General features: G+C 43.0%; 1 protein-coding gene across 10 annotated transcripts in view; it reads left to right on the forward strand.

Annotated features, from left to right (window-relative positions):
- The window catches only part of GRIA3 (glutamate ionotropic receptor AMPA type subunit 3), a 224019-nt gene that overhangs the window by 152101 nt on the left and 44400 nt on the right, over positions 1–27518 (forward strand). For all 10 annotated transcript variants that reach the window (XR_013226333.1, XR_013226334.1, XM_077308701.1 and 7 more), the window contains 5 exons: positions 2328–2495; positions 7156–7260; positions 8249–8356; positions 10011–10217; positions 11947–12323. Coding sequence is in view for 8 of the 10 variants with exons in the window: in XM_077308701.1 (XP_077164816.1) it covers positions 2328–2495; positions 7156–7260; positions 8249–8356; positions 10011–10217; positions 11947–12323 (965 nt within the window). In the remaining 2 variants the exon portion in view is untranslated. The remainder of the gene's footprint in view (positions 1–2327; positions 2496–7155; positions 7261–8248; positions 8357–10010; positions 10218–11946; positions 12324–27518) is intronic.

Raw genomic sequence — 27518 nt, forward strand, 5'->3', positions numbered from 1 at the left:
TCTTTCTCTGCTTAATGCATCTCACAAGGTAGTTGGGAGGATATAATAGGTATGGGGAAAGTGTACTGCCTTGAGCCCCATGGTAGGAAAAAATTCCCTTCCTTTACACCTGACCTTAGCCCAAAGGATGATAAGTGGTGGTAAATAGAATTGGTGTGCAATTCATAGATGGTTTTGTATCCATTGTGACTTTGTAAGCTCTACAGTTTCTGTTAATTTTTTTTAAAGAAATGTGTCAGAGATAGGAACCTGGCCATGAAAAAGCAATATATTTATAAAGATATGAAATCTCTCATTTTGAAGAGGTTTCTACCACACTCTCTGAAATAAAATATAGCTCACTGGCCAAAAATGTCATTTAGAGATCTTTCCTTCCTAGTGAATGGGAATAGTTATCAAATTTATCACCTCAGTAAGAACTGTAATTTTGAACGGCATCAGAAAGTAGTGAAAGTGCTTTTTCGCAAAGAAAAATAAAGAGATTTATTGCTGACCTCATATTTGAGCTAATAGGAAATATGGCCCAGGGAGATGTGATTCATGATTGCTTCGGTTTTAGCATTGAGCAGGCTAGCTCATACATTGGCTAGTTTATTGTTTAAACAAGAAAGAAGAAGATTGCAACCAAAAAGAAAAGAAAGAAATCTGCGTTATAGAAAGTTGTTTGCACTAACATTGAATAGTGTTTTCATTGGAGGCAGAATGTTCCCAAAAATGGATCATTATCTAATGAGGACTAGGAGTTTGTTTTATATTAATGGTGGTCCATTTTCCAATGGTGGTACATTTTCATTTCCCTAGCTCGTGTGTTTGTATTGCTTGTGGGCCTGTGTTTTACTCCCTCTAGTGGTCAATTTAATATTACACAGCTGTATGTGCAGCAGGTGTTTATGCCAGATGTAGGTACTAGCGAGTCAGCTTCTAGAGGAAGCAAAGCACATGCAGAACATAAAAAACCTGAAGTAACATAAACACAGATGCAAAGAGAGAGAGAATGTGGGAAAGCCCATGGTTTGTCAAGCAGAAGCCAGGTATCAAGTTACAGCTACAGGAGGACACAACTCAGCAACACAAACAATGGGCAGTAACTGCACCCATTGCTTCCTATTGAAAACCGACAACAGTGCAGGAAAACACAAGTAGTGAACTGATAACAATTACCATTGCGGATGGAGAGTCTATACCATGTGGTCCCACAGGCCCTGTTTGGGCTAAGAGCTCTGTGGGAGGAGTTAGGGCGGGATTAGGGTGGGATTAGTCCGTGATGAGGAGGGGGCCTGATTGGCCCTTCCTCCGGACAGACCATCGGCCGGACCAATCGGCAGGCGCAAAGCGCAAAGTGCCTGCCGATTGGCCCGGCCGATTCCTGCTCTTCTGACAAGGAAGTAACTGCGATGCTTCCTTGCTGGTGGCCTCCCGACGCATCAGGCCGGCAACCCAGCGAAGCGCCTCTCACCGCGTCAGGCCGACAGCCCAGGGAGCCTCCGGCAGTTGCGCGGAGCGTGGCTGCCGGGGGCTCCCTGCCCGGCGGCCAAGGGAGCCCCCGGCAGCCACGCTCCGCCCGACTGCCGGGGGCTCCCTAACCTAGCGCCCGCTGTATTAGTTGCAGCAGGTTTGGTTAGTAGTCAAAACAGAACTCCTATTGTCTGTCTGGTTTAGGCCTGAGATAATGGCATTGTTGTATATTTTAAAGTACTCAAAGGGACTTTGCAAGCTTTTTATTGCTCATTGTTTTACTTCTGTTGCACTGATGTCATGATGTCTTGGGCATTTTTTGTCATAGAAAGGTGGATTATACTTCTAAATATAAAGAAACAGGATTGGAATATGGTAACACGTTTGTTCTCGACTGTCAGTCTCTTGTTGCTACATGCTAATTTATCATTCAGTGGGATTGCTGGTTTAGGTTGGTTGACATTTCTTCAGCCAGGAGTCAATGGATAGGTAAAGATTGTTGCTCCTTGGAAGTCATATGTTTTTGAGTGGAATTCACACCAGAGTACAGAGAGAAGGGGTGGGGGTGTTCTAAAGTTGTTCCTTGCCTCTTTGCCTCTACTGAATGCTTGTTTCAAAATAAAGATTGCACTGGCCTCTGCCTATAGAAATGCTTCAAGAAACCTATAGAAATGCTTCAAGAACTTCTCACTGGTTGGGGGATTTAGAAGTGTCGTATGGGGATTTGGATATGTCATAGCAAAATGAAGCCTGACATCTAACAGAGTAGAAATTAGTGAGGCTGATTGTTCCAAAGGTAGGGGGGCAACTACAGACCACCAGCAGTTCCCAGAATGCCATTTGTCAAACTGTCTTCTTTGCGTCTTCTTTAGTATACATCTGCATTAACGCATGATGCCATACTAGTCATAGCAGAAGCGTTCCGGTACCTTCGAAGGCAGCGTGTTGATGTCTCCCGGAGAGGAAGTGCAGGAGATTGCCTAGCAAACCCAGCTGTGCCTTGGAGCCAAGGAATTGATATAGAAAGAGCACTCAAAATGGTAAGGACAACAGTAATGACAACAAGAACAAAAAGCCAACACTGAATGCATAGATTATTTTCAAGGCATCTGGAAACGTGCTTGATGGGCATGCGTTTTAAAGCAACAAATCTGATTGTCTCATATAAACATGCTGCATTTGTTTTCATTCTTATTTTGCAAAAATGGTGGGCACCCCCACCTTCACCGATAAAGCAGTCTTATATGGAGCCAAGTCATCAGTCCACCCAGGCCAGGCTCTGACTGGCAGCAGCTACTGCATACCAGCATCAACTATGGAATATACCTTAACTGGAGATGTTGGGTTTGAGTCTGTGAACCTGCCATAGCCCCTCGGTCCGTGGCTGATGGTGGACGGAGAACCTAGCAGGGGCTAGTTCTCTGAGGGCAACAGTTTCCCAATCTCTGGTCCAGGTTTCCATCATGCACTTGGTGGGAGGGGGGGGGACTAGAAAAAAATAAGCAAATGTTGGAGAAGCCAGTTCAATATTCTCAATTTGTGTGATTGTTAGAAGATAGGTTGATGAAGGCAGTGTGAAAACAGAGGGAGACCAGAACAGGCCATAAAGCAATATACATTTGAAATGCCTACATTTATATTCTTAATTGATTGCTACAATATATATGGAAAAAGAGACAATAAACTGGCCTCTCAGTTCCACATAGCCAGATCTTAATTCTTCAGCTGTAATATCTAACTTTGGCCCTCCTGCAGCTTCAGGCATCACAAGGCCTGAGAAATCTGGGAGTGGGTTGTCAGATCATCTCTTCTAACCATGTGTCTTCCAAGTACAGCAAGGTATATTCTGTTTCCCAGTTAGACCTATATATTCATTGCTAGGTGGGTGGAGCACAGGAAACAGGATGTTGCTTGGTTCTGCTGCATGAGATATTTCTGCACCATAGTCAGTTAAATAGTCTTTCACTTGCCCCAGAGAATCCCAAGAACTGTAGTTCTGGGTATGGGAGAAGACAGGAATCTCAAGGAGAGAATTCTCATTACCCTCACCAAACTACATTTCCCAGGACTGGAGAAGCGGAGAGAGCCATATAAAGGTGTATAAAGCTGAATATAAGCTTCTAATATAGACACACCTTCAGAGACTACAGAAGTGTAGTGTTCTCTTTGCCAGTAGATGTGCCAGTTCATAAGTCTACCCTGCCAACTGGCTATGTGCCTGCCTGATGAATTCAGGATGCTGCTTCCAAAATCATTTATCACTATTCAGATTGTGTGATGCTCTTCCTGGCCACTTCTGGATGTAGCCCAAACTCATCCTTGCCTTCAAAGTCTTCTATGGCCTCTACTTATTTTTATTCTCTCCCACCCTCAGAGAATCACAGAATCACAGAATCATAGAGTTGGAAGGGGCCATACAGGCCATCTAGTCCAACCCCCTGCTCAACGCAGGATCAGCCCAAAGCATCCTAAAGCATCCAAGAAAAGTGTGTATCCAATCTTTGCTTGAAGACTGCCAGTGAGGGGGAGCTCAACACCTCCTTAGGCAGCCTATTCCACTGCTGAACTAAATATATCTCTAATATATATCTGCTCTACCCTAATATATCTCTGCTTGTAACTTTCACTCCTCCAGTTCCACCCACCATCCTCTGCCATTCAGTGGCATTCCATACCTTCAGAAGGCTCCTCTTTCTTCCGTGCTGTCCTTTATTTTATTTTTATGTATAGTTATATTTGTTAACTTCCACTCTCGGACCCAGACGGCTCGTGGCAGTTTCCATAGCATTTAAAACCCCACATAAAAACAATGCCCACAACAAAAACAAAACCCAGATGGCGATAAAATTACTATCTGCAGGATACCCACTCTGTTCCCATTCCCCCAGCCCCCACATGCACAGCCGTCAACCCTCCAGGAGGGAGCTTCAGGGACTGTCTGGCCTAGCAGATTTCCATAGATTTCCGAACAGGGAGGGAGCTGCTCTTCCTGGCCTGGCCTCAACCAAACATTCTATGAATAAGGCAACCTCACAGAAATCCTGTGTGATGTACCCTCTCGTTTTGTTCTGGTCCCTCCTCACACCCAGTCTTTTCCTGTGAAGCCTTTAGCACAACTTCTTCTATGCCAAAATTATGCCTAACCACATTTAATTAGAATGAATGGATCATATTCCTGTTTTAATTCTGCCTTCATCTAGCCTCCCCTTTGTCAATTTTAGACTGTAAGTCTCTTGTGGCAGGGAACTGTCTTCTCATGTATTGTAAAGTACTTTACTGATCCTCTATAACAGGGCCATTCACTGGCAGGGGCTTATGGGAATTGTAGACCATGGACATCTGGAGGGCTGCAGTTTGACTACCCCTGTTCTATAAATAAATAAATGGAAGTATTAAGAACAAAACAATGGTTGGCTATATTTACAGTGTATTTTATTGTTATTTTCTTGGGAGTGTCTGCTCAGTAATTGTCTTTGAGATGAACACTAACTGAACAGGACAGCTCAACTACCTTTCACAAATGCGATAGACGCAAGAAATATTCCAAGAGAATAGCATGTGTTATATCATGAGCGATTTTGAATTGGGTGATGCCTCCCTTACTTAATAGTATCATTATTTCATCATGGCCCCTTAGAGGCCAAGCAATTGCTTTAAATTAGTTTCATTTTCGATTCTGATTAGCAAGCCACTTACTGTTTCAATGACACTAGTTAGTCTTTGTTAGTTAAATCCATTTTGTTCTTGGGGAATTATTACAGTGACCCAGTATCACACAGTAAGTCTACCATCATTGAAATGCTAAGGGGCTTGCTAATCAAATTCTGAGACTCTTTCCATATTAGGAGACATACTTTCTTTTAGCCTCGCTTTGGATTTCCTTTAGATGCTGTGAGTTGACTCTAGCATGTCTGCATTTGGGCTTTCCTCCTCTCATTTCCCAAGTTAAAAATCATGACACGATTTCTGCACTGAATCCAACAGAAGCAGCCTCCCATCATGCTTTGCTCTCTTCCTCTTTTTTAAAAATGTGTCTTTTGGGAAAGCACCCCTTAATTCCACCATTCTGTGCTTTGACCATGTCCCCACTTCACTCCAAAGTGTCCTGAATGTAATTTTTATTTTAAAAACTTTAGTTATAATATTATGATTCTAGGGGACTTTAATGTCCATGCTGAGCTGCCATCCTCTGGAAATGGGCTAGACCTGGTGTCAACTATGGCAACACTGGGGGCCCCATCCATCAGGTAGGCCACACCCTGGATCTCATCTTTGGCATGGAACTGGAAATGGAGCTGATAATGGCTAACCCCATTCCATTGTCAGACCACTATGCCCTGAAGACTTGGCTAAGAATACCCCCTCCTTTTGAACTCTGGTGCTGGAGAAGACTCTTGCGAGTCCCTTGGACTGCAAGGCAAACAAACGAATCAGTCCTAGTGGAGATCAGCCCTGACTGCTCCTTAGAAGGCCAGATCCTGAAGATGAAACTCAAATACTTTGGCCACCTCATGAGAAGAAAGTACTCCCTGGAGAAGAGCCTAATGCTGGGAGCAACTGAGAGCAAAAGAAGAAGGGGATGACAGAGAATGAGGTGGCTGGATGAAGTCACTGAAGCAGTCAGTGCAAGCTTAAATGGACTCGGGGGAATGGTAGAGGACAGGAAGGCCTGGAGGATCATTGTCCATGGGGTCGCGATGGGTTGGACACGACTTCGCACCTAACAACAACAACAACCCCCTCCTCAGGTGGGTACCAAGCACATTTTGGCTCATCCAAAGAGACTTATGGATCCCAATGGATTCCTGACTGCTCTGCAGGACCAACTACCTCCCAGTGCTTCTCTAAAAGATGCTGACAGCTGTCAATGAGATTTCTCCCCAACACCCTCTTCATTCCCCTCAAAGGTACACCGAGGAGCTCCATGAACTAAAGTGGAAACTAAAATGGCTTACAGAGCGTTTGGAGGAAAACCAACAATGAAGTGTCGAGAGCATCCTACAGGGCATTTATGAAAAGATATGAGATGGCGGTGAAGTCTGTAAAATGCAACTTCTATTTGACTTCCATTGCATCCACAAACTCATGTCCAGCACAGTTATTTAGGGTAGTGTAAATGAACAAAAAAGTTGACTCTTTAAAAATGCAAATCCTAATTATATCACTAGTGCTGAAACAGCTAGCTAGACTTTGAGGAATGGTTTTATTTAAATAGCAGACTTATCAACAATTAATATATTTGATATATGCACGCTGGAGGCATTTGTAGAAGTTGGGCACCTGTTTGTAGTTGATGAAGATAAACCGGATTCACACATTGCAAAGTCATTCAAATATCCTTTATTGATCACTGGCAGTTTTTGAATGTTCCTGTCTGTTTTCCTCTGTATGGAAAATTTTATTGTAGCTAATAGATCCAGCTTTTGGGTAACTTTATTACTTGTAAAATGCATTTTTTAGAAAACAATCCCATTGCTATTATTATTCACTGTCGTTTGTATTGTCAGATAAAACTTATCTGGTTTTATTTCAATCTGCTTTTCTAACACTGAGGTAAGTAAAGTGTGGGGAAATAGAAGGAACTAGTTCCATCTGGAAATAATGGATGTGGGTGAAAGCACCCTGGAAGGATAAAAAATATTTTAAACCCTCTGGAAATCTCTTTGATTTCAATATGTGACTTTTTTTTTTCATTTTCAGGTTCAAGTGCAAGGAATGACTGGAAATATCCAGTTTGATACCTATGGACGTAGAACTAATTATACCATAGATGTGTATGAAATGAGACCTGGCGGGCCAAGAAAGGTAAGTAACCAACACCATCCTGCTGTCACCAAGAACTTAAGGTTTCTTTTAGATCCTGTCATCAGCTGTGTACAAACCAAAGCAAGATTTTCAGTCCATCTAGAGCAGGGGTAGTCAAACTGTGGCCCTCCAGATGTCCGTGGACTACAATTCCCAGGAGCCCCTGCCAGCGAATGCTGATCCTGATCTAGAGGGAGGACCAGGGAGGCCTAGATGTGAACCTTCGCTTTGTCTTTAAGCTCAATGGGCTGCATCAGCCAAAGGGGAGGTTCTCTTACACTAAGCTCCCTTTCAGGGCTGTTATGCAGACAAGGAAATATCAGCCTGTGTATGTTGCTCCTTTGTGGAGGAGTGAGGTACAAATGCAATGAACAAAGAGAAATACAAAGTTGACAGTCTTGTGAAAATGTTTAGTGTTATGTGGCATTTTCCCTATTGGATCTCTTCTGATTCTCATAAGTGGCAACTTGAGACTGATCCTGGACCCAGATCCACCTCTGCCCTGGAGTTTGCATCTTTGTTTGCAGCACTACCTTCCATTCCTGCTTTTCCAGAAAAGGGCATAGCAGTCTGTTTAGTGTCTTGTTATCCCGCTTCCTTAGTAGGAGCTCAGAATAGTATCCATGGGTCCACTTTCCTCATATGGCAGGTTAGCCTGAGAGGTTGCAGTTGGTCAAAGGTCTACCAACAAGCTTTGTGAAAGAATGAGACTTTGAAGCCAGGACGTATTCTAATCAAAACCTCTAAGCTGTCCTTTTTCAACCTTTTGACTATGGAGAAGCCCCTGAAATATTTTCCCACATGCTATCTTCACTTTAAAAAAAATGGCTTTCTGTTTGTGTGATGTGTAATGTGTTTGGAGTGCCAGTCACCAAAAGATCAGTTGTTACATGCATGGCTGGTAAGGGAAAGGGTGGGACAGGAATATAATAAATACATTTAACGTGGCACAATCACAAGATTAACATGAAGCAATCTTCATTGATAGGCTGGCTACTGGAATGAATACGAAAGATTTGTACCTGCAATTGACCCATCAGTTTCTAATGACACCTCGTCTGTTGAGAACAGGACCATTGTGGTCACCACCATCCTCGTAAGTTCTATAGCAACTGCCTTGTTTGTCACTAATGCAGGTGCTTGCTTGGCTGAAAGGCTCATGGTTGTACTAGACAGCTTTGCAGAAAATAAGCCGTCTTACCACCCTGGCGTCTCCCACCTAGTTTGGTTTTGAAGGCAAAATTGACCCTCATGTCTATTCCAGGTTTTTTTGGTCTCAGATGACATTGTCCTGCCTTTGTGTCCCTTTGCCTTTGTTTCTAGGATTGCAAGGATCTTGCCTGGCAAGGACTGTGTGTGGGGAGGTAGGTTTCCCAACTCCAGGTTGTGAACCTACAGGTGGAAAACTCCTGCAGACTTTGGGATAGAGGCTGAGGATGACAGGAACCTCAGTGGGGTACAGTGGCATAGAGTCTGCTCTCCAAAGCATCTATTTTTTCTAGGGGAGCTGAACGCCATAGTCTGGAGATGAGCGGTCATTCCAGGTTGCCCCCAGGTTCCACCTGGAAGCTGACATCCTTATTTGCTTCCCTGAAACGGCAACTTTTAGTCTTTGAGAACAGCCTGGTTGGCAAAAAAATAACTGTTGCAGGTAGTTCCATGACAGCTGCTTTTGTTATATTAAAGAAGGCAGATTGAGAGGATAGGCTGTTGGTGCCAGAACAGCCCTTATTTTTTGCACTGAGAAAGTCCCAAAGGAAATGGGACATCAGATGGAAAGCCATAAGTCCCCCAACTGTATCTGTTATTTTCCTTACTCTCTTCATTTCCTGCTAATATCACTTCCGTTGTGCCAGTGCAGTGGTTCAGGAGTTGGAAACTAGAAAACATCTAGAACAGGATACTGTGAAACTTGCGGAGTGGGCCCCCTATCTTTTCTTCTCTTAGCTCTCTGGGCCAGCTGCAATATGGCCTCATCCATGGGCCTGACTTCTTCCCCTCACAGCAAACTCATGGGAAATGGGGAATTTTGCTCCCCCTACTCTGCCCATCCACCATCCTTATCCAAGTTCTTTCTGCTTACCTGTTCACCTACCCCCTCACCACTCTGCCAGCTTGCTGCCCACCATTCTATCTGTCCTCCTACTTACCATCAGGGCCACTTGTCTGTTCTGCTTCCTGCAGCTCTGTGAAGAGCAGCTGGGGGGGGGAGGCTGCTGCCCTTCTCCCTCATCTACCCACTTGCATTGCCTCAGCCTATCTGGCACAGCAGGACCTCTCCTGTTTCCATCTTCCACATGGTACAAGGTGGATAGTTGGTGCCAAACTGATGGAGTTGCATTGACCGTTTACACACTGGAGGTTTCATGCTGGGCTGCAGGCTGGAGTTTTAGTCATAGTAGGTTGCCCCACCTCTTCCTGCACCCACACGGGGGAGCATTTGGCCTGTTGCACCTCATCCACCCCTGATTTGTACTCCTGCACAGTAGCTGAGGCAGTGAAGTTCCCAGTGCATAAACGGTCATTGTCTGTGCAAAACAAGGCTCCTCTGTTTGAGGGGATTTATCCCTCCCCTTTTTAAAACCTTTGTTGTATTTCTGCAAAGCTGGAGGCTCCCCTAGGTTTGTAGAATAATCTTTGTTCTCTCTATATGGTCCTTGTATCCATTGTCAGGGCCAAACTGAGAATTAAATATATTTTATCTTAAATCAAAAGTCTGTTGATATTGTTTTCTTCCTCTCATTTCACAGGAAGCTCCTTATGTAATGCGTAAGCAGACCCCTGACCAAAAAGAAGGAAATGAGAAATATGAAGGCTATTGTGTAGATCTGGCTTATGAAATAGCAAAACATGTTGGGATAAAATATGAACTGTCCATTGTTCCTGATGGGAAATATGGAGCGAGAGATCCTGACACAAAGATGTGGAATGGCATGGTGGGTGAGCTGGTATATGGGGTAAGTCTCCCTTAAAACATCCTTATCCATTGGTTCCTATATATATTTGTGAAATAGCCTCAGGGGACGAACGATCCGGCTGTCTGAGTTGGAATAGGGCCAATCAGGGTGCAGCCAGCTGCACCCTGATTGGCCCTACCCCTACGGCTCCTGCCCTATCTCACCAGACCTCACCCCTCGCCTCACAGACGTGCTTGGCTGCTACAGCCAGTCACGTCTGTGACTCTCCACCGCTCCACGGCCTTGCAGGGCCCCAGGTAAGAGGACTGGCCACAGGGGGTGGCAGGGAGGAGGGAGTGCTTCTCCGCTGCTGGGAAGCCTTCCAGCCATGGGGGGGGGGAGTGCTTCCCTGCCACAACCCAAGCAAATGCTTACTGGGCCCCAGGGAAGACGCTCAGGCTGGGGGGGAGGGGGGGAGAGAGAATGTCCAAAATGAGGAAACATTGTAATAGCATTCCCTGATCTGACACATGATTATCAATCTTAATATTAATCTAGTGCAAATCTGTAATTTCATCCATTTATTGGAATTGTCTATGTAACACACAATGATTATCTGTATTTTGGATATTCATTCTAATATCATAGTTGTTACTTTCATTGAATTCTTATTATTATATCTAATAATAAAGTGGGCTACACTAATAATGGCCTGATGAGGACTGAGAATGATTTGGCAAGCATAGAATGTTGGATTGGAATCAAAGAATCATAGAGTTGGAAGGGACTTCCAGAGTCATCTATTCTAACCCCCTACAGAATGCAGGAAACTCACAACTACCTGCTCACCCAAAGTGATTGCAGTTCCATGCTCAGATGATGCCCTTCCAAAAAATAAGGAATCAGCCAGGAATAAATTCACCACCCAACCCCAAGTGGTGATCAGCATTTCCCTCGGTGATTTGTATGTGGCTCTGTTAACAATTCTATTGAGGACTGTTTGAGGTCTGAGGTAGGATGAGCAGAGGCAATGTAATTGACCAATGTGCTGCTAGATCCCCATCTTGAGATCTTGTCAGTTTAAACCAAAACTGACTAATAGTATGCACTAGTATCCATTGTTCATGTGTGTATATATGTTGGGGCTCCTGAGGGGTTTCAAAGTTCAGTTTTGCCTCTTGTAACACCATGCTGAGATCCTAATAAAGAGCTGATTGAACTTGCAGTCTTGGCTTTCTTCAAACTCATGGATTTAGTCATGTGGAAGCCATGGCCAACTGTAGCAGGAACCTTGAGCCATTTAATCTCAGCCACCCAGCCAAGTGGGAAGCCTATGTGAAACGGTCATTGCCATTCAGGCAAATGTAATCACTGATGAAGTGATTCATCAAGACACCTTCTTCAGTGTCTGCAACATGGCCATGTTCAAATGGGCCCAGGACCTCATTGTCCCTACTATGTTGAGTGAGATACTGACCAAGCTCCAGGACTATTTCAGTCCCAGGCTTGGTCATCACCAGCTGCCACAACTTATACCAACATAGGCAGAAGGAGAGAGAGAGACAGTTGCTGAATTCATCGCAGTCCTCTGCAGTGCACCCTATTTCTGTGAATTCCGGGACATGGAGGAGATGATCTGGGATCATCTTGGCTGCAGCCCCAGAGATGAGAACACAGTGCAATCCATTCACAGACGGGTTTGTCAGTAAAAAGGTCTGAAACATCCAGGTAAAGGGTTGCTAAATGGTAACGCTCTTTTCTCTCTTTCTTGTGTGTTCTGTCTTTCCAGAGAGCGGACATCGCGGTGGCCCCACTTACCATAACGTTGGTCCGAGAAGAAGTGATTGATTTTTCTAAGCCTTTCATGAGCCTGGGTATCTCCATCATGATCAAGAAGCCCCAGAAATCTAAACCGGGTGTCTTCTCCTTTCTGGATCCTTTGGCCTATGAAATATGGATGTGTATAGTTTTTGCTTACATTGGCGTCAGTGTTGTTCTTTTCCTAGTCAGTCGCTTCAGTCCTTACGAGTGGCATTTGGAAGACAACCAAGAAGAGCCCCGAGACCCTCAGAACCCTCCTGACCCTCCAAATGAGTTTGGAATATTTAACAGCCTTTGGTTTTCCCTGGGTGCCTTTATGCAGCAAGGATGCGATATTTCTCCAAGGTTTGTTTTTTCATATCATGCTCCCATCACCTTTTTGCATTTTATGGTCGCCCACTCATGCCATGGTGCATATATGTTTGTTTCTCAACCTTTCTTTTTTTTTTATGGATTCCAAATTTCATTTTGACATTCCATCCAATGCGAAGCTTCTTCCATTGAGCATCAGTTGTATTTACATACATGGGCACGCACCCCAAAGATTAAAAGGGTGTGGCCGGTATTGCCTTCCAATGCCGTGCATTCATGCATTGCTGCCAGAACTTATATACACCATGTTGAGACTGTAAATTGCATTGGGTTTTACATCTCTCAGCAATGCTTGGAGAGTTACCGTGTTTTTGCTGCATATCTCATTTTACGGTCATCTGCTTGGTGCATATAACATTTTTTATTTCTTTCTGCTTTGCAAAGCAAGAGCCAGTTCTCTGCAAAGCCACATGCAACAGCACTTTAAAAAAGCATCATGTTGCTCCCTATGACTTACAGTAGCCTGTTCAGTTTTCCTATCTGTTACCTTTTTTTCTCTCCCTCCACCCTGCTGTGCATCACCCTTTCATTTATTTCCCATATTACCATCTCTTTCTTTCTCTATATATGCTCTCTAAGAAATGTTTTGGAATGAACTGTGTGTATGCCCCAAGTAATAAATTTATACAAGTCTTTTGAATGCAGGCCAGACCTGTAGCCAGATGCTTTCTGCTGGAAAGGTCCAGGGTTTATTCTAGGTTTTTGTTATTACAGCACAAACAGTGGATGTAATCTCCACCCTCCCAGTTTTGTATACAAACATGCTGGAACTTTTTCTAACCAGAAATGAGACCTGAAGGAAAAATCACATCAAAATGAAGAAATCATTCATTTTTATTTTCTAACTCCTTTTTTTTCAACCAGTTTCTTTTTGAGAAACAACCAAGTTGCTTATAAAACCTTATACAACCAGTTGCATGGAAAACTTGGCTACCATTACACAGTTTATTTCCCACTGCAAAAATCTTTGATGTAGGGATGCCAGTCCCTTTGATGTAGGGATGCCTGTGCGGGACCTGGGGGTGCCCTGGTTTTACAGCTCATCTCCAGGCAACAGAGATCAGTTCTAGAGTTGGGCACTTTGGCGCCCGAAGCATCCGGTCACTCCTGATGCAGCCAGCACCACACCGCATGGGGAGGAGGGGAGGTGCAGATGTTGGAGCACCGGCAGGCGCACACACGCGTGTGTTCACCCGCCAGCACACTGATGCCCGCGCCTCCCCTCCCCCCCATGGCACAGCGTTGGCTGCGTTGGGAGCAACCGGCAACTTCGGGCGCCAAAGCACCCAACCCTAATTCAGTTTCCCTGGAAAAATGGCTGCTGTGGAGACTGTACCCATAGTATTATACTCCACTGAGATCCATTCCCACCCCAAATCCTGCCCATTCCTGGCTCCACTTCCAAAGTCTCTAGATATTTCCTAATCCAGTGCTGGCAACAAGAGTATGTTAGTGTAAATTCTGGGAAGCCCTAAGACTACACTGGAGTAGGGCAGGGGTACTGTAGATCAGGGGTCCTCAACCCCCGGTCCGTGGCCCGGTAGCGGGCCGCAAAGGCCATGAAGTGACCTTGGGCCAGTTGTGCAGACTCAGTCAAACCTACTGCTAAGGGTTATTGGGAGGATAGAACGGAGAAGAGGAAAATGGTCTACACCATTTTGGGTTCCTACTGTGGAGAAAGAGGGAATACACATAAAGGAAACAAACTGCTGGAAAATGCAGGCATAGAAATATTAGGAGACCTAATTAGTATTTTATTTTTCAAAAGAATACAGGAAGCTGCCTTCTTCTGAGTCTGATAACTCCCAGATCATGGCCAGTGTTGTCCACACTGACAGGCAGTGGCTATCCAGGGATTTAGGCTGAGGCTTTTCACAGCAGCTGCCACCTGAGCCTTTCAACTGGAGATACAGGATCCTGAGCCAGAACCTTCTGCTTGCCAGGGATTGAACTGGAGACCTTTCACATGCATAGCAAATTTAATCTGGAATCCTTGAACGTGCCAGGAAGATGCTCTATTGCTGAGCTTTCCCAATAAATGTATAAGTTATGCTCTTAAGCAAACAACAGATTGTTGAAACTTCCACTGGAAACCATGGGGTCAGAGTCACACAAACACAAAATCTGAACCATACGAAGGTTAATGTACGTAGCTGGTTGGTCATATTTTCTCTAAATTTCTACCACTTGCCAAACAGATTTCCAATTGCAGCCCTGAGTCTTCACAACTCTTCACAAAAAAAAAAGATACAGAACGAATTCAATAGGTTCATACAGTTTCAAAAACCTCCCCAAAAACCTGTATGGCCACCAAGGACAAGCCCACAAGTAACTAAGCAAAGCCACCTCTGTGCAGCTTGCATTTAAAGCATCTGTACATGTGAGGTCAGTCCATGCACCTGTTGCAGCTGATCTGCATGGGCCAGGGTCAAAAAGCCACATTACACTTTATGTAATTCCATGAGTACCTTAGAGTGTAAATGACATTTGTCACAAGAACACACAAAAGTGTGAATTGGAGGTATGTTTACAAGCACTTAGAGATTCTGCCAGACAGTGTGTGTGAGAGTCTTTCAAATACAAGGCAATCAAGCACACATCCCCAATGTGTCCTTGTTACTGCAGTGTTATCACCACACTCATAATACCCTGTGAATATACTGCTCTGGTCATTACCCCAGTTCTGGTCACAGGACACTGGCAGGTTCATTCGTAGATGTGGGAACATTTCACTTACCTGTTCCATTCTGAGCTTTTTTATTTAGATACTTATATTACGGTTTTATCCCTCCATTTTATCTTCACAACAACTCCATGAGGTAGGTTAAGCTGAGAGAGACTAACCGGCTCACGTTTACCTACTGAGTTTCTCTGGCAGAGTGTGGATTTGAACTTGGGTCTGCCACAACCTAATCAGATATTCTTAATAACTATCTCATGCTGGCTGTCAGATTTCATTGGATATTCTGAACATGAAGATGGTCCCATCATTTTTGGAAGACAGTGTTTTTAATGGGAAGTATTTGTAATAATATTACAGTATTTGTAAAAAGGAAGACCGAGCGTCAAAGAATTGAGGCTTTTGAACTCTGGTGCTGGAGAAGACTCTTGCGAGTCCCTTGGACTGCAAGGCGAACAAACCGGTCAGTCCTAGAGGAGATTAGCCCTGACTGCTCCTTAGAAGGCCAGATCCTGAAGATGAAACTCAAATACTTTGGCCACCTCATGAGAAGGAAGGACTCCCTGGAGAAGAGCCTAATGCTGGGAGTGACTAAGGACAAAAAAGGAAGTGGACGACAGAGAATGAGGTGGATGGATGGAGTCACTGAAGCAGTAGGTGCAAACTTAAATGGACTCCGGGGAATGGTAGAGGACAGGAAGGCCTGGAGGATCATTGTCCATGGGGTTGCGATGGGTCGGACACGACTTCGCACCTAACAACATAACAACATTTGTAATGGGAAGGATTCTGATTCTTGCCATAGCTACAGGGACAGGATACCAAGGTGTCATTTCCATGCTGTTTTATGAGCAGAAGGTCACCTTCAAATCCAGTCCACAATGCAGCCCAGGGTGAACAACTGGAAGGATAAAAGATGGTGGCTGTGAATACAATGTTTATGTTTTAACTTATTCATTCATATCCTGCCCTTTTATATGTATATTGTCCTTTGTGAGGCAGGAATTCAAGCTAGCAAATCTCAGGCTGGTGGAAAGAGTTTCCCCTTCCCCATTTGATCCTTGTTGAAACTTTTTGAGGTTAATTCAGCTGAGGGATGGGGACTTGTCCAAGCCCTCCTCCCCAGACTTCATGGTATAACAATTAAATAATAATAATAATAATAATAATAATAATAATAATAATAATAATAATAATAATAATAATAATAATGGATAAAAATTGAACCCAAGTCATCCAGTCCAAGTCCCAGCAATATCTGCAGCTCCCTAATTAGCACAAACTGCATTTTCCTGAATAGGAGCTATGCATTTTAGAAAACACGTGTCAGATGATCAGTAGAACCCCTGGGATATACCCTCCTGTCATCAGGTAGCTTTTAGACTCTTCCTTATTTGTGTGTATGTGTGTGCGCACACACCCTGTGCAATTAAATCCCCAAATGAGTAGTGCAATTTTACCTCTGTGCTTGCTGCTTTGATAATGTGAAGTGATAGCATTTAAATTGCTGTTGGCCATGTGTTCGGCTACTAAAGGACCGGGAAAATAAGCATGGGACATCACATGGAAAGCTGTAGGCATTTTTCTTCTCATTTTACGAGCCTCCTCCCCCTCTTTTTTGGAAGTAGATGGAATCATCAAGGTTCTTGCAATGACTGTTGTTCAGTTTACTCTGTTTGTTTAACAAATTTGAATCCCTTGCCCTGAACTCAGTTTTCAATAACTTAGGAATACCTGTCACTGATCAGCAGCAGCATGTACATATTGATCCATTAGTCACTGATGCTCTGTTATTAATAATTTTAGCTGGACATTGTTGGCAAGACATCTTCATCATTTCCTCCTCAGCTGTATCTTTCCAGAAATGTCAAAATTCTCTTAGACCTTACCACTATTTTGATGAACCCATATAATAGAAGCATCCAAAGATGGGCAAGTCAATGAACATTCATTAATAAATCAAGAGTCTAACGAATATATTTTTAAAAGCACAAACATGTTATACACTGTGTTTCCAAGTGCTGCAAAGGGATCCTGCTCTTAGGGCCAAATTAGAGAAGGTCTATGAAGGGGTCTCATGAGAATTTGTTCTTAGTAAATAGCAACTTTGAGGACACCAGGGGAGGGGGTCACCAGTTTGGAGCGATAAGACAATGTAGAAGGGTATCTCTTCCCATGTCCATAAATATAGTTTCTTTAAATTCAAATGCCTTCCAACAACTATTTTTGCCTTGCTTGAGGGAACATACCTCAGTGTGACAAACTGCTAGTCTGAGGAAGGGCATATGAGCTACATAAATCTGTGCAGGTATAAACCCCAGTCTCCATGCCATGGAGGTCACTGGGGAAGGAGCTGGCTGCTGTTTACTGATTTTTAAAAGGGCTCAGGAGGCCCATTTACAGACCTCACCATGTCTTTCCTGGGTTGTCTCTAAATCATGAAGGTGAATAATAGTACTGATGAACATTCAGCACAAATTAAACACATGTCACTCAGGATTGAGTTTCCTCAAGCTTTCAAACAAGATTGCAGACGGTGGCAAAAAATGAAAGTGGATAGCATGTAAGTTAGGGGTGGAAATAGACGTAGAAATATCAGTTGTATGTACTCATAAGGTCTCTCACCTCAAAGGCATACCTAGCAATTGCAATGAAAAAGGGTATCCTTATTCACTGTAAACATGTCCTCCCCCCTCCCCTTGCTTTCTGACTTGTTCATCCAAGCCATCCTTAATGTCAGGGCTATAAAAATAGAGAAAAAGTTCCTCATAGGAATTCTCACAGCCAAAGTGACAGGCCTCCCCCCCCCCAGAGTACAATAACACAATAGAGTACAATAACACAACTGAAATTTGCAGAGGTGAAAATAATACAGGGCTACAGGTTGTCTTGACATTTATTATTCCAGAAAATTATTAATCAAATCCATTGAAGAGATACGCCATTTTTAAAGTGTCATGACAACTTGTTTCTTCAGCAATGAGAATGATGGCGAGAAAAAGCCAACAAAATGCCATTTGTGCTATATTCTTCTGCCTTTGCATATTTGTGAGCTTAGGCAGATTGTAAGTGGGTGGACAGAATGGATTGCGTAGATGCTTGGCTCTTGTGGTCATTTCCTGCACTCTACAGGGGGTTGGATTAGTTGACCCTGGAGGTCCCTTCCAACACTATGATTTCATGATTCTATGGTTTCTATGAATGAGGGTAAGATGCCGTTTGTTCAGAAGATCCTTCTATAGTGCATCCACTTTATGATTTTCTGGTTTATAACAAAATCTGTACATGGCTGTTATAAGCAATTCTAGACCTTTATTGTTGTTTAATTGGTATATCGTTTGTTAGATGTTCACAGACATTTGGCAGAGGGGGACCTCATTTTTCAGTTTCATCCTTATAGGCTTTCAGATTCATTTGTGCAGAAAAGTCATGCGACCTAGTTAGTTAGATCTATAACAGGTAAGTATTTAGTGTGGCCATTTCAGTAAATAAATTGCATTTATAAAGCATTACCTAGCCCAAATTCACTCGTATCCATGTGGTGAGGAGTTCCCAGTTCCTTGTCATTGCTACCACAAGTGCAGAGGCATTAAGGACTGCCTGTGAAATTTCCCACACATTTTGCAATATCAAGCACCATTTTCTTTGCATTCCACTTCCTGGTAGGCAGAGAACAAAACGAAAGGACCGACATAAATGCCAAATCATTTGTATGGTGTCTCAAAGGGTCAAACCAAAACAGGGTCCAGATTTATCTCCCGTTTTCAATACATATACATTTCATCAGTAGCTTGGCCCTAAATAAATACACTAAAACAACGATATAATACTATCCTCTCATTTAATAAAGTCAAATTTCAAACTCAGTACAAAGAATCCCAAGAGCCTCTTGTGGCGCAGAGTGGTAAGGCAGCCGTCTGAAAGCTTTGCCCAATCCCAGCAGCCGGCTCAAGGTTGACTCATTCCATCCTTCCGAGGTCGGTAAAATGAGTACCCAGCTTGCTGGGGGGTAAACGGTAATGACTGGGGAAGGCACTGGCAAACCCCCCCGTATTGAGTTTGCCATGAAAACGCTAGAGGGCGTCACCCCAAGGGTCAGACATGACTCGGTGCTTGCACAGGGGATACCTTTACCTTTACTTTTACAAAGAATCCAACCATACACATACCTCAAGTACATAATTTTCTTGTAAATTTCACAGTGTTAATATTGTTCAACAATTTGTAAAATAAAAAATGTATGTAATATTTTTTTATAAAAGTCAAAAAATATCATAATGAATAGAATCAATAGTTCCAATAAGTACCTTATAATATCAATTGACCAAAGGAGGATCCCATGTAATACCAGTTCACAAAAATGGTCCCCAAATGCTCATAGCTGAGTCTATGCTCCCAACCCTATCACACATCCATTATAACCTGCCACCCTCTTGAAACTTCACAGAATCAACCTCTCCATCAGATGTCTATCCAGCCTCTGTTTAAAAAATTTCCAAAGATGGTGAACACAGTAGTCCAAGTGAGGCCGAACCAGAGCAGAGTAAAGCATACCATCACCTCCCATGATTTGGACATCATACTCCGTTTGATACAGCCCAAAATCTCATTTGCCTTTTTAGCCACTGAGTCATCCTGCTGACTCATGTTCAATGTATGGTCTACTAAGACTCCAAGATCCTTTTCAAACATACTATTGCCAAGACAAGTCTCCCCCATCTTATATTGATGCATATGGTTTTTCCTACATAAATGCAGAACTTTACATTAGTCCTATTGAATTTAATTTTATTCAGTTTAGTCCACTTCCCAAGCTTATCAAGATCATCCTGCATTCTGATTCTATAAACCAGTTATCAATCCACCTGAATGAATTCGGATCCATTCCACATTTTACCATCTTGTCAACAAGAATATCATGCGGAACCTTATCAAAAGCTTTACTGAAATCCAGATAAACTATGTCCACAGCATTCTCCTGGTCCAGCAAGGTAGTCACTTTATTGAAAAAAGAGATAAAGTTGGTTTGACATGATTTGTTCTTGCAAAATTGGTGCTGAGTCTTAGAAAGCACAGCTCTCTTTTCCATTTGTTCAGGGACCGACTGTTTGATTTGTTCCAAAATTTTACCAGCGACAGATGTCAAGCTCACAGGTCGATAGTTACCCGGATCCTCTTTTTTCCCTTTCTTGAAGATGGGGACAACATTTTCCCAGCTCCAATCATCTGGCACCTTACCTATTCTCCAAGATGTGTGAAAAAGAATGGACAGAGGTTCAGAGATTACATCTGCAAGTTCTTTTAGTTTTAGTACCCTTGGATGCAATCCATCTGGCCCAGAAGACTTTGTTTCATTTAAAGAAACTAGGTGTCTGTGGACTGCTCCAACAGTGATCCTAGGCCACCATTCCGTTCCCCCTTGTTGTGCTTTGCCACATTGAGCACTATTTCCCTCACAAGAGAAGACTGAGGAGAAATAGGAGTTAAGCAGTTCAGCCCTCTCTTCATCATCTGCTATAATTTCACTTCCTTTTCCTCGCAATGGTCCTACAGAGTCCTATTCTTGCTTGAAATATAACTAAAGAAGCCCTTTTTTTGCTATGTTTAGCACATCTTGCTAGCCTAAGCTCATATTGTACTTTAGCTTTTCTAACACTCTCCCTACAATCATAAGTAGAATATTTAAAAGAACAAAGAACCCTATCAAGTGGCGATCTGTCACTACATCTTAAAAGGCTTTAGCCCTTGCTTCTGTAATTGTCTGTATAGAATAATCCCTTTTAATTAATGATGTTGTCAAATGGTCACTTGCAATGTTAAAGTCACCTGTTCCTATGTTATTATGCTAGTGTCTGAGAAAAGGACCTTCAGGGAGATTCAGTTTTAAGTTCTTGGGATGGGAATTGTTCATTATAACAGTAACTTGTTGCGGTCAGTGGGCTTATGGTAAGTAGAAATAATCAGTTTGCCACTTTCATCCAAAGAAGCCTTTAATCCCACGCATTTTTTGTTACATTTATTGAACAATATACTTGAAAATAATTGTTTTGATTACAATGGTTCTTTATTGTTTTACAGACTTAGCCGACCATTTTCTGAGATGCTGCTTTATGCTGGCTCAGCTATATCTATTACCAGCAGCCTGGTCAAGAGGCAGGTTGTCAGAAGTGCCCTGCTTCTGCCATAAATTCAGCAGCTGTTAGAAATGTAGATGTAGGAGCCTCTGCCCATGTTTCACTTCCCTAGTTGTTTCCTTTGCTTTCTTACCTTCCCCCATCCATCTCCATTCCTCTCCAGAATGTGACCTTAGGTGCATGGCTATCAGGAACTGCTTTGGCTGTTTGAAGATTTCCCGCTATTTTTCGTCTTCATGAGTTTGAGACTACCCAGACAAGACATGGGAAAGTCTGTAAATTTGTCTCCTGAGTATTTTTAAAAATTAGTAAACAGCAGCCAACTCCTTCCCCCATATAGAAGACCTCCATGGCATGGAGACTGGGGTTTATACCTACTTGGATCTACATCTTTGCTTGTATAACTTCCAGGTAGTGGCTAAAGATCTAAACTTGGAGGGGTAGCAAACACAGCACAAGACAGAATCAGGATACTGGATGATCCTGACAGGCCAGAAAACTGGGCTAAAGTTAATAAAATGAATTTCAATTGTGATAAATGTAAAATTCTGCATTTAGGTAGGAAGAATCAGATGCATCATCATAGGATGGGGAGACCTGTCTTGGCAGTGGTATGTGGGAAAAGGTTCTATAGTACTTAGTAGATCATACACTGAACATAAGTCAGCAGTGTGCCTCAATGGCTAAAAAGGCAAATGGGATTGGGGGCTGTAGTAAAAAAAATACAGTGCTGAGATCACACAAGGTGATGGTACCACTTTTCTCTGCTCTGGTTAGACTTCACATAGTGTACTGTATTCAGTTTTGAACCCCACAACTGAAGAAATGGAATGTATCCAGAGGAGGGCAACGAAAAGGGTGAGGGGTTTGGGGGCCAAGATATATGAGGAAAGGCTGAGGGAGCTTGGTCTGTTTAGACTGGAGAGAAGACGACTAAGAGGTGATATGATAGCCATCTTCAAGTACTTGAAGGGCTGCCACATAAAGGATGGAGCAAAAAAAATTTCTGTTGCCCCAGAGGGGCAATTTAAATGAATTTTCAGCTAAACAGATGTTCCTGACAGTTAGAGCAGTTCCTCAGTGGAACAGGCTTCCTTGGGAGGTGGTGGGTTCTCCTACTTTGGAAGTTTTTAAGCAGAGGCTGGATAGTCGTCTGACGGAGAGGCTGATTCTGTGAACTTGGGGAGATTGTAAGTGGGTGGACAGAAGGGATTGTGTATGTGCTTGGCCCTTGTGGCCATTTCCTCCATTCTTCAGGGGGTTGAACTTGATGGCCCTGGAGGCCCATTCCAGTTCTATGATTCTATTATCTCCGGGCCATAAGGATTAGTACATCTAGGCCTATTCTGCACACAATAGATAATGGCATCTTTGAAGGTGGAATTTATGGCATTAAATACATTGTTTATGGCTAGTCAAAGGGTTAGAAACAAAAGAGTTTGCAACTCTATTTAAATGATCAGAGTAAAGGTGCCATTAGAAGCATTCTTGTGCTGGGCATCTGGGGTCCTACTTTAGGTACACTAAAGCAGGGGTAGTCAACCTTTGGTCCTCCAGATGTTCATGGACTACAATTCCCAGGAGCCCCTGCCAGCAAACACAGGTTGACTACCCCTGCACTAAAGGTTTTGGTCTCACCTCCTGGAATATCTATGCTTTAAAGTAAAAATAGACTTCTCTTATTTCTGTTCGGCTCCATGTTCTGAAAAGCAGGATGCTACAGCTGGAGAAAGACAAGGCAAAACTCTATCAAGCAGATGGTTCCAGCTTTAGGAAAGAGGATGGAGGGTGAAGCTCACACAAATGGCTTTTAGGCTTTTGGCCAGTATATAAAGATCTTGGCCTTCCTGCTGTAAGTCACAGGACTGCACTACGCTTGTGGTTTTTAACTCCAGCGTTTTATTTCCATTAGTGTAAATGGGATTAAGCTTGAAATGCTCCAGATTAATTACAGGACAGACTGCAAGAGCCCAAGGCCAATACATCTAAAGAGAGAAGCATAAATTGTTGCTGAGAATAGAATTAGAAAATATTAAGCATGCCTCTATATTTGCCGTTCTGTAAAAAGAAGGTAGTGTTTGCATAATAATGTTTCCCTTTTTCTGTCCTTATTGCTAACTTGCTCTTGCTTTAACCCCATGCTTCTGCCGAAATTTTCCTCTCAAGGTAAATGAATGCACCCTCTTTACATTGATTTTGTAACGGCTTAATCAGCAAGCCTGCTCTTAATTGCCACTGATTTCATTTGTGAGTAGAACAAGTGGGTAGTTCTTGGTCTGAAGCAGCAGAACAAATTTAGAGTCCAGTGTCACCTTGAAGAGCAAAAGAGTTTTGTTCAAGATACGAGCTTTCGTGTGCACACACACTTCCTCAGACACAATATCATATACCTGAGGAAGTGTGCATGCACATGAAAGCTCATACCTTGAATAAAACTTTGTTGCTCTTAAAGGTGACACTGGACTCTAAATCTGTTGAACATATATAGCTAAGCCTTCCCAATATATGTTGATTCTTTATGGTGGATGTATGCAATTTTGCTCAGGGGAGGTATAGATTTTTCTGTTGCTAATGCTGCTTTTAGGAACAACTTTTGGCTCAGATTGTCAGGGAGGGTCTCAGACTGCATAGCATTGACCCTCCAGGCCAAGTGGTTGGTCAGTGTGTGAAGCAGGATGCTGAACTAGATGAACCACTGGTCTGCTTCAGCAGGGATTCTACTGATAGTTTGATGTTCTCATGCATTTTTGTCAGGTCATGATTTCAGCTTGTACACTGAACTTGGTGTTCTGCTCTACCCTGGAGTTAGGTGGGCATTTCTGCACCCTTTGAATGTAGTGAAATGTAGTTGTTGTATTCCAGCCCCTCCAAAGGACGTCACTAACATCCAGCGTCTAGGCAGTAACTGGTTGGCAACATCCTCCATTTTAAAGCGCTAGTTGGGGAGTCACATAAAGTGGATTCCCCAACCTATTTAGCGCAGGCTACAGGAAGGTATGGAGCCTAAAATGAGCTAAAGGCCTTGTCCTGCCTTCGCTTCTGCCTCCCTCTCCCTTGTTCCCGGGGATGGGAATTTCTTTTTTAAAAGGTCTAACATCCTGGAGCAATGAATAGGCGGACAAGCATGCAGGGAATGCCAGAAATAATTTTCCCACAAAGTTATAACACAAAGCATACCTCTTTAAAGTTTCTCCCCTCCCAAATCAGGAATGAGATTAATTTTTAAGTTATATGCATATTTGTTTAAACGGAGAACTATGAATTAAAAAGAAATAGTGGGCATTGCAGGACCTTTAAACATGGATAAAGGGGATTGGCTGCCTGGATTGATTGACAGTCAGAAGAGAGCTACGTGTAAAGTGTGTTGCTCTCTTCCGCTATTTCCAGCAGCACTTAAGGAGAGTGAGAAGCGTGAAAAGGTGGCAGACTGCAGCGAGACAGCAAGAAAGTGAGGAAGGGCTTGGAGGCACGATATTATTTAGTGCTATGTCATTCGGCTGGCATAATGCTATTTTTTCTGATGTGTGGAAATGGCCAGGTGTGTTGGCAGAGTTAAATACACAACGAGTGTAAAATACCAGGGCACTTAAAAGAATGAAATAGTTTTATCGTGAGGGAAGCTAAAGTGAGAGAGAGTCCTACAATCTGACCAACTGCTTTCTGTAGTCGTTCTGTCTATTGTGGAGGCAAGCATGGGAGAGAAAGTAAAAGGATCAGAACATCGTCGACTGAGCCAATTAGGACACTGGAAGAGATAATTTGAAAAATATCAAGAAGTTCCTGATCTAACTATGCTAAATACACATCCCCAACACTCCCTGCAGGACACTTCTGGGTGTCATCCCTGCTGCTTCCCTCACTGCACTGCGTCAACTCACCCCCAGGATCAAGAGATGCTTTCTATCAGTTTCCTATAATACTAATATTATTCCGTTCTATAAGGCATGCTGCAAATCTTGCATATTCCAACAAGGTGTTCAGAAGGAAGTAGGTGAAAAGCTGTCAGGATCAAATCATTACTTATTAAAAGAGTGAATTTCTGCATTCCAATCTCTCTGTCAAATCAAAATCAAATCTTTATTATTAACAGTCATTTAGACAAATACAAACTGCAATATCCTTAACACTATTTCACTCCCTTATATATTTGGGAAACAGCCTCCTGGGAGGAGACTGTCCGGGGCCCGGTCCATCCAGGTTCACCCTGATTGGCCCTCCCCCCTCCAACTCCCGCCCTCCCTCCTTGCCTGCTAGAAGCCTTGTGGCTGTGGCCTTCATTGTCACCCACAAGGAGAGAGACAACAACAGGGCTTTGTGCGGCTCGCAGGTAGGCTCTTGCTGGGAGGGAGCCGGGGGGGAGTTTGCAGCCTCCCTGTGGGCCGCAAAGCCCTGTCGCCACCACCGGGAGGGGGGAAGCTTCCCACTCCCTTTAGCCCACTTTGCGGGCCAAAGGGAGCCGTGGCCACCCTCTCACGCCCTCCTGCCTGCTGCCCCTTTGATACTAATACATAAATAATGTAAACAATCCCTCTGTCAGTAGAAGGGCCTTTTAAGATGATCTCCCACTGAACCCACCTAGGTTTCAGAATGCCCTGCTGTTGTTGTTATATCTTTGGTAGGTGGTCTGAATTGGAACAGAACATTGTGTCAGCCCTAATAACTCTTAAACTATCCTGGGCACTCTCTCTGGTAGCTTAAAAGCCCTGATAGATCAGAACAAAGGTCTATCTAGTCCAGCTTCCTCTTTTCAATAGAGGCCAAGCAAATTAACTTAGGGAAGTTCGCAAGCAAAATATGGTGGCAATACTTTACCATGCGGTTAGTTTTTCAGAAACAATTTTGGCCACTGCCACTGAATATGCAAGTTTTATTGAGCCACCATGCCTGATAGACCCACCATAAATTGGCCTTTTCAAGATATCTTGGTAATTGATCATCATCATAAAATTGAATGCCATAGTGTAATTGTCATTTTGAATGTGTGTGTGTGTGTGTGTGTGTTGTTTGAAAGCTGATTTTGCTTGCTGCCATGAGCTGGGTGGAAAAGCAGCATAAAAATGTTTTAAAGAGAAACTCTACCAGGCAGTTCATTCCATGAGTAAATGATGCATTATGGGAAGGCATGTTTCCTTTTGTTGGTCTGAACCTACTAATGATAAATTCCATTGCATTAGCCAGAGGGTTAGTATTATAGGAAACTGACAAAAAGCATCTCTTGCTGCTGGGGAAGGAAGCAGCAGAAATCCAAGGTGGAAAATTCAGGCTGAATCCTGCCAAATACAAGGAAGCCACCCTGGAGACGAATGTTTGGGTAGTGGTAGTAGAGGGGGAAGAGTCTGCTTCTCTGCCATCACAAAACTTATACTCTCTGCCGATTTTGGGCTGATGCAAACATCCTTATAGGAGGACAATTTGTGTTTTTATAAACCAACTGGAAACCAGAAGTGACTCAATATTTGTAGTTCTCTGTGAATGGCACTAGCTTAAATGGAAATATCATCAAACCTAGATTGTGAAATAAAATATGCATGCTTTGGAACAGTGGGTTTTAGACATGCATACTCTAATTAATACAAAACACACCAGAATGGCTCTTCCTGTCATTGCACATCGGAGTTAGACTCCCAAATTCCCTTGGGGGCCAGATCAGGAAAGCATGTTGATATTTTGTTTGCTTTTTACATGCATAATTCCATGGCCATGAATATTTGTACATTTTTGCTTGCTTGAGCATGCAAAAATAAATCTTAATTTTTTTTCCTGAATCTCACAAGCAGCTAGGCTGGTGCCATAGGTAAACACTGTTCAGCAGATGCCAAGAGTGTGTTTGTTTGTGTGTCTGTGTAATGCTGTCAAGTCATGGCTCATGGCAACTCTATGAATTAACATTCTCCAAAACATCCTACCATTAAACAGCCTTGCTCAGGTCTTGCAAACTGAGGGCCATGGTTTCCTGGCTCTTCCTCTTTTCCTGCCTCCCTCAATTTTATCTCAAGTCAAGACAGATTTTATTGCATGTAGCCATAGGCCATTAAATATTTAAAAATTAATTAAAAACATATCACATCACATGAGTAATAAAGTAGCAAAATAAAAGAATGAGCAACACAAATTACAATTGCTAATCACCATAAGAACCATAAAAACATTTCTAGATTACGTATCTCGACCTGACCTATAGTTTTTCCAGGTATTGGCTCTCTGTAGGACCACTTTAGCAGTTATTTTCTTAGCCACAAGGGCAAATAATGACATTCTGTTTCAGACCTTCAGTTTTATCTAGTATTATTGTGTTTCCAATTAATCATCTTCTCATGATGCGACCACGGTATGATAGCCTCAGTTTAGTCATTT

This window comes from Paroedura picta, chromosome 13 (genome assembly GCF_049243985.1).
Source record: "Paroedura picta isolate Pp20150507F chromosome 13, Ppicta_v3.0, whole genome shotgun sequence".
NCBI classification, from domain to species: Eukaryota; Metazoa; Chordata; class Lepidosauria; order Squamata; family Gekkonidae; genus Paroedura; species Paroedura picta.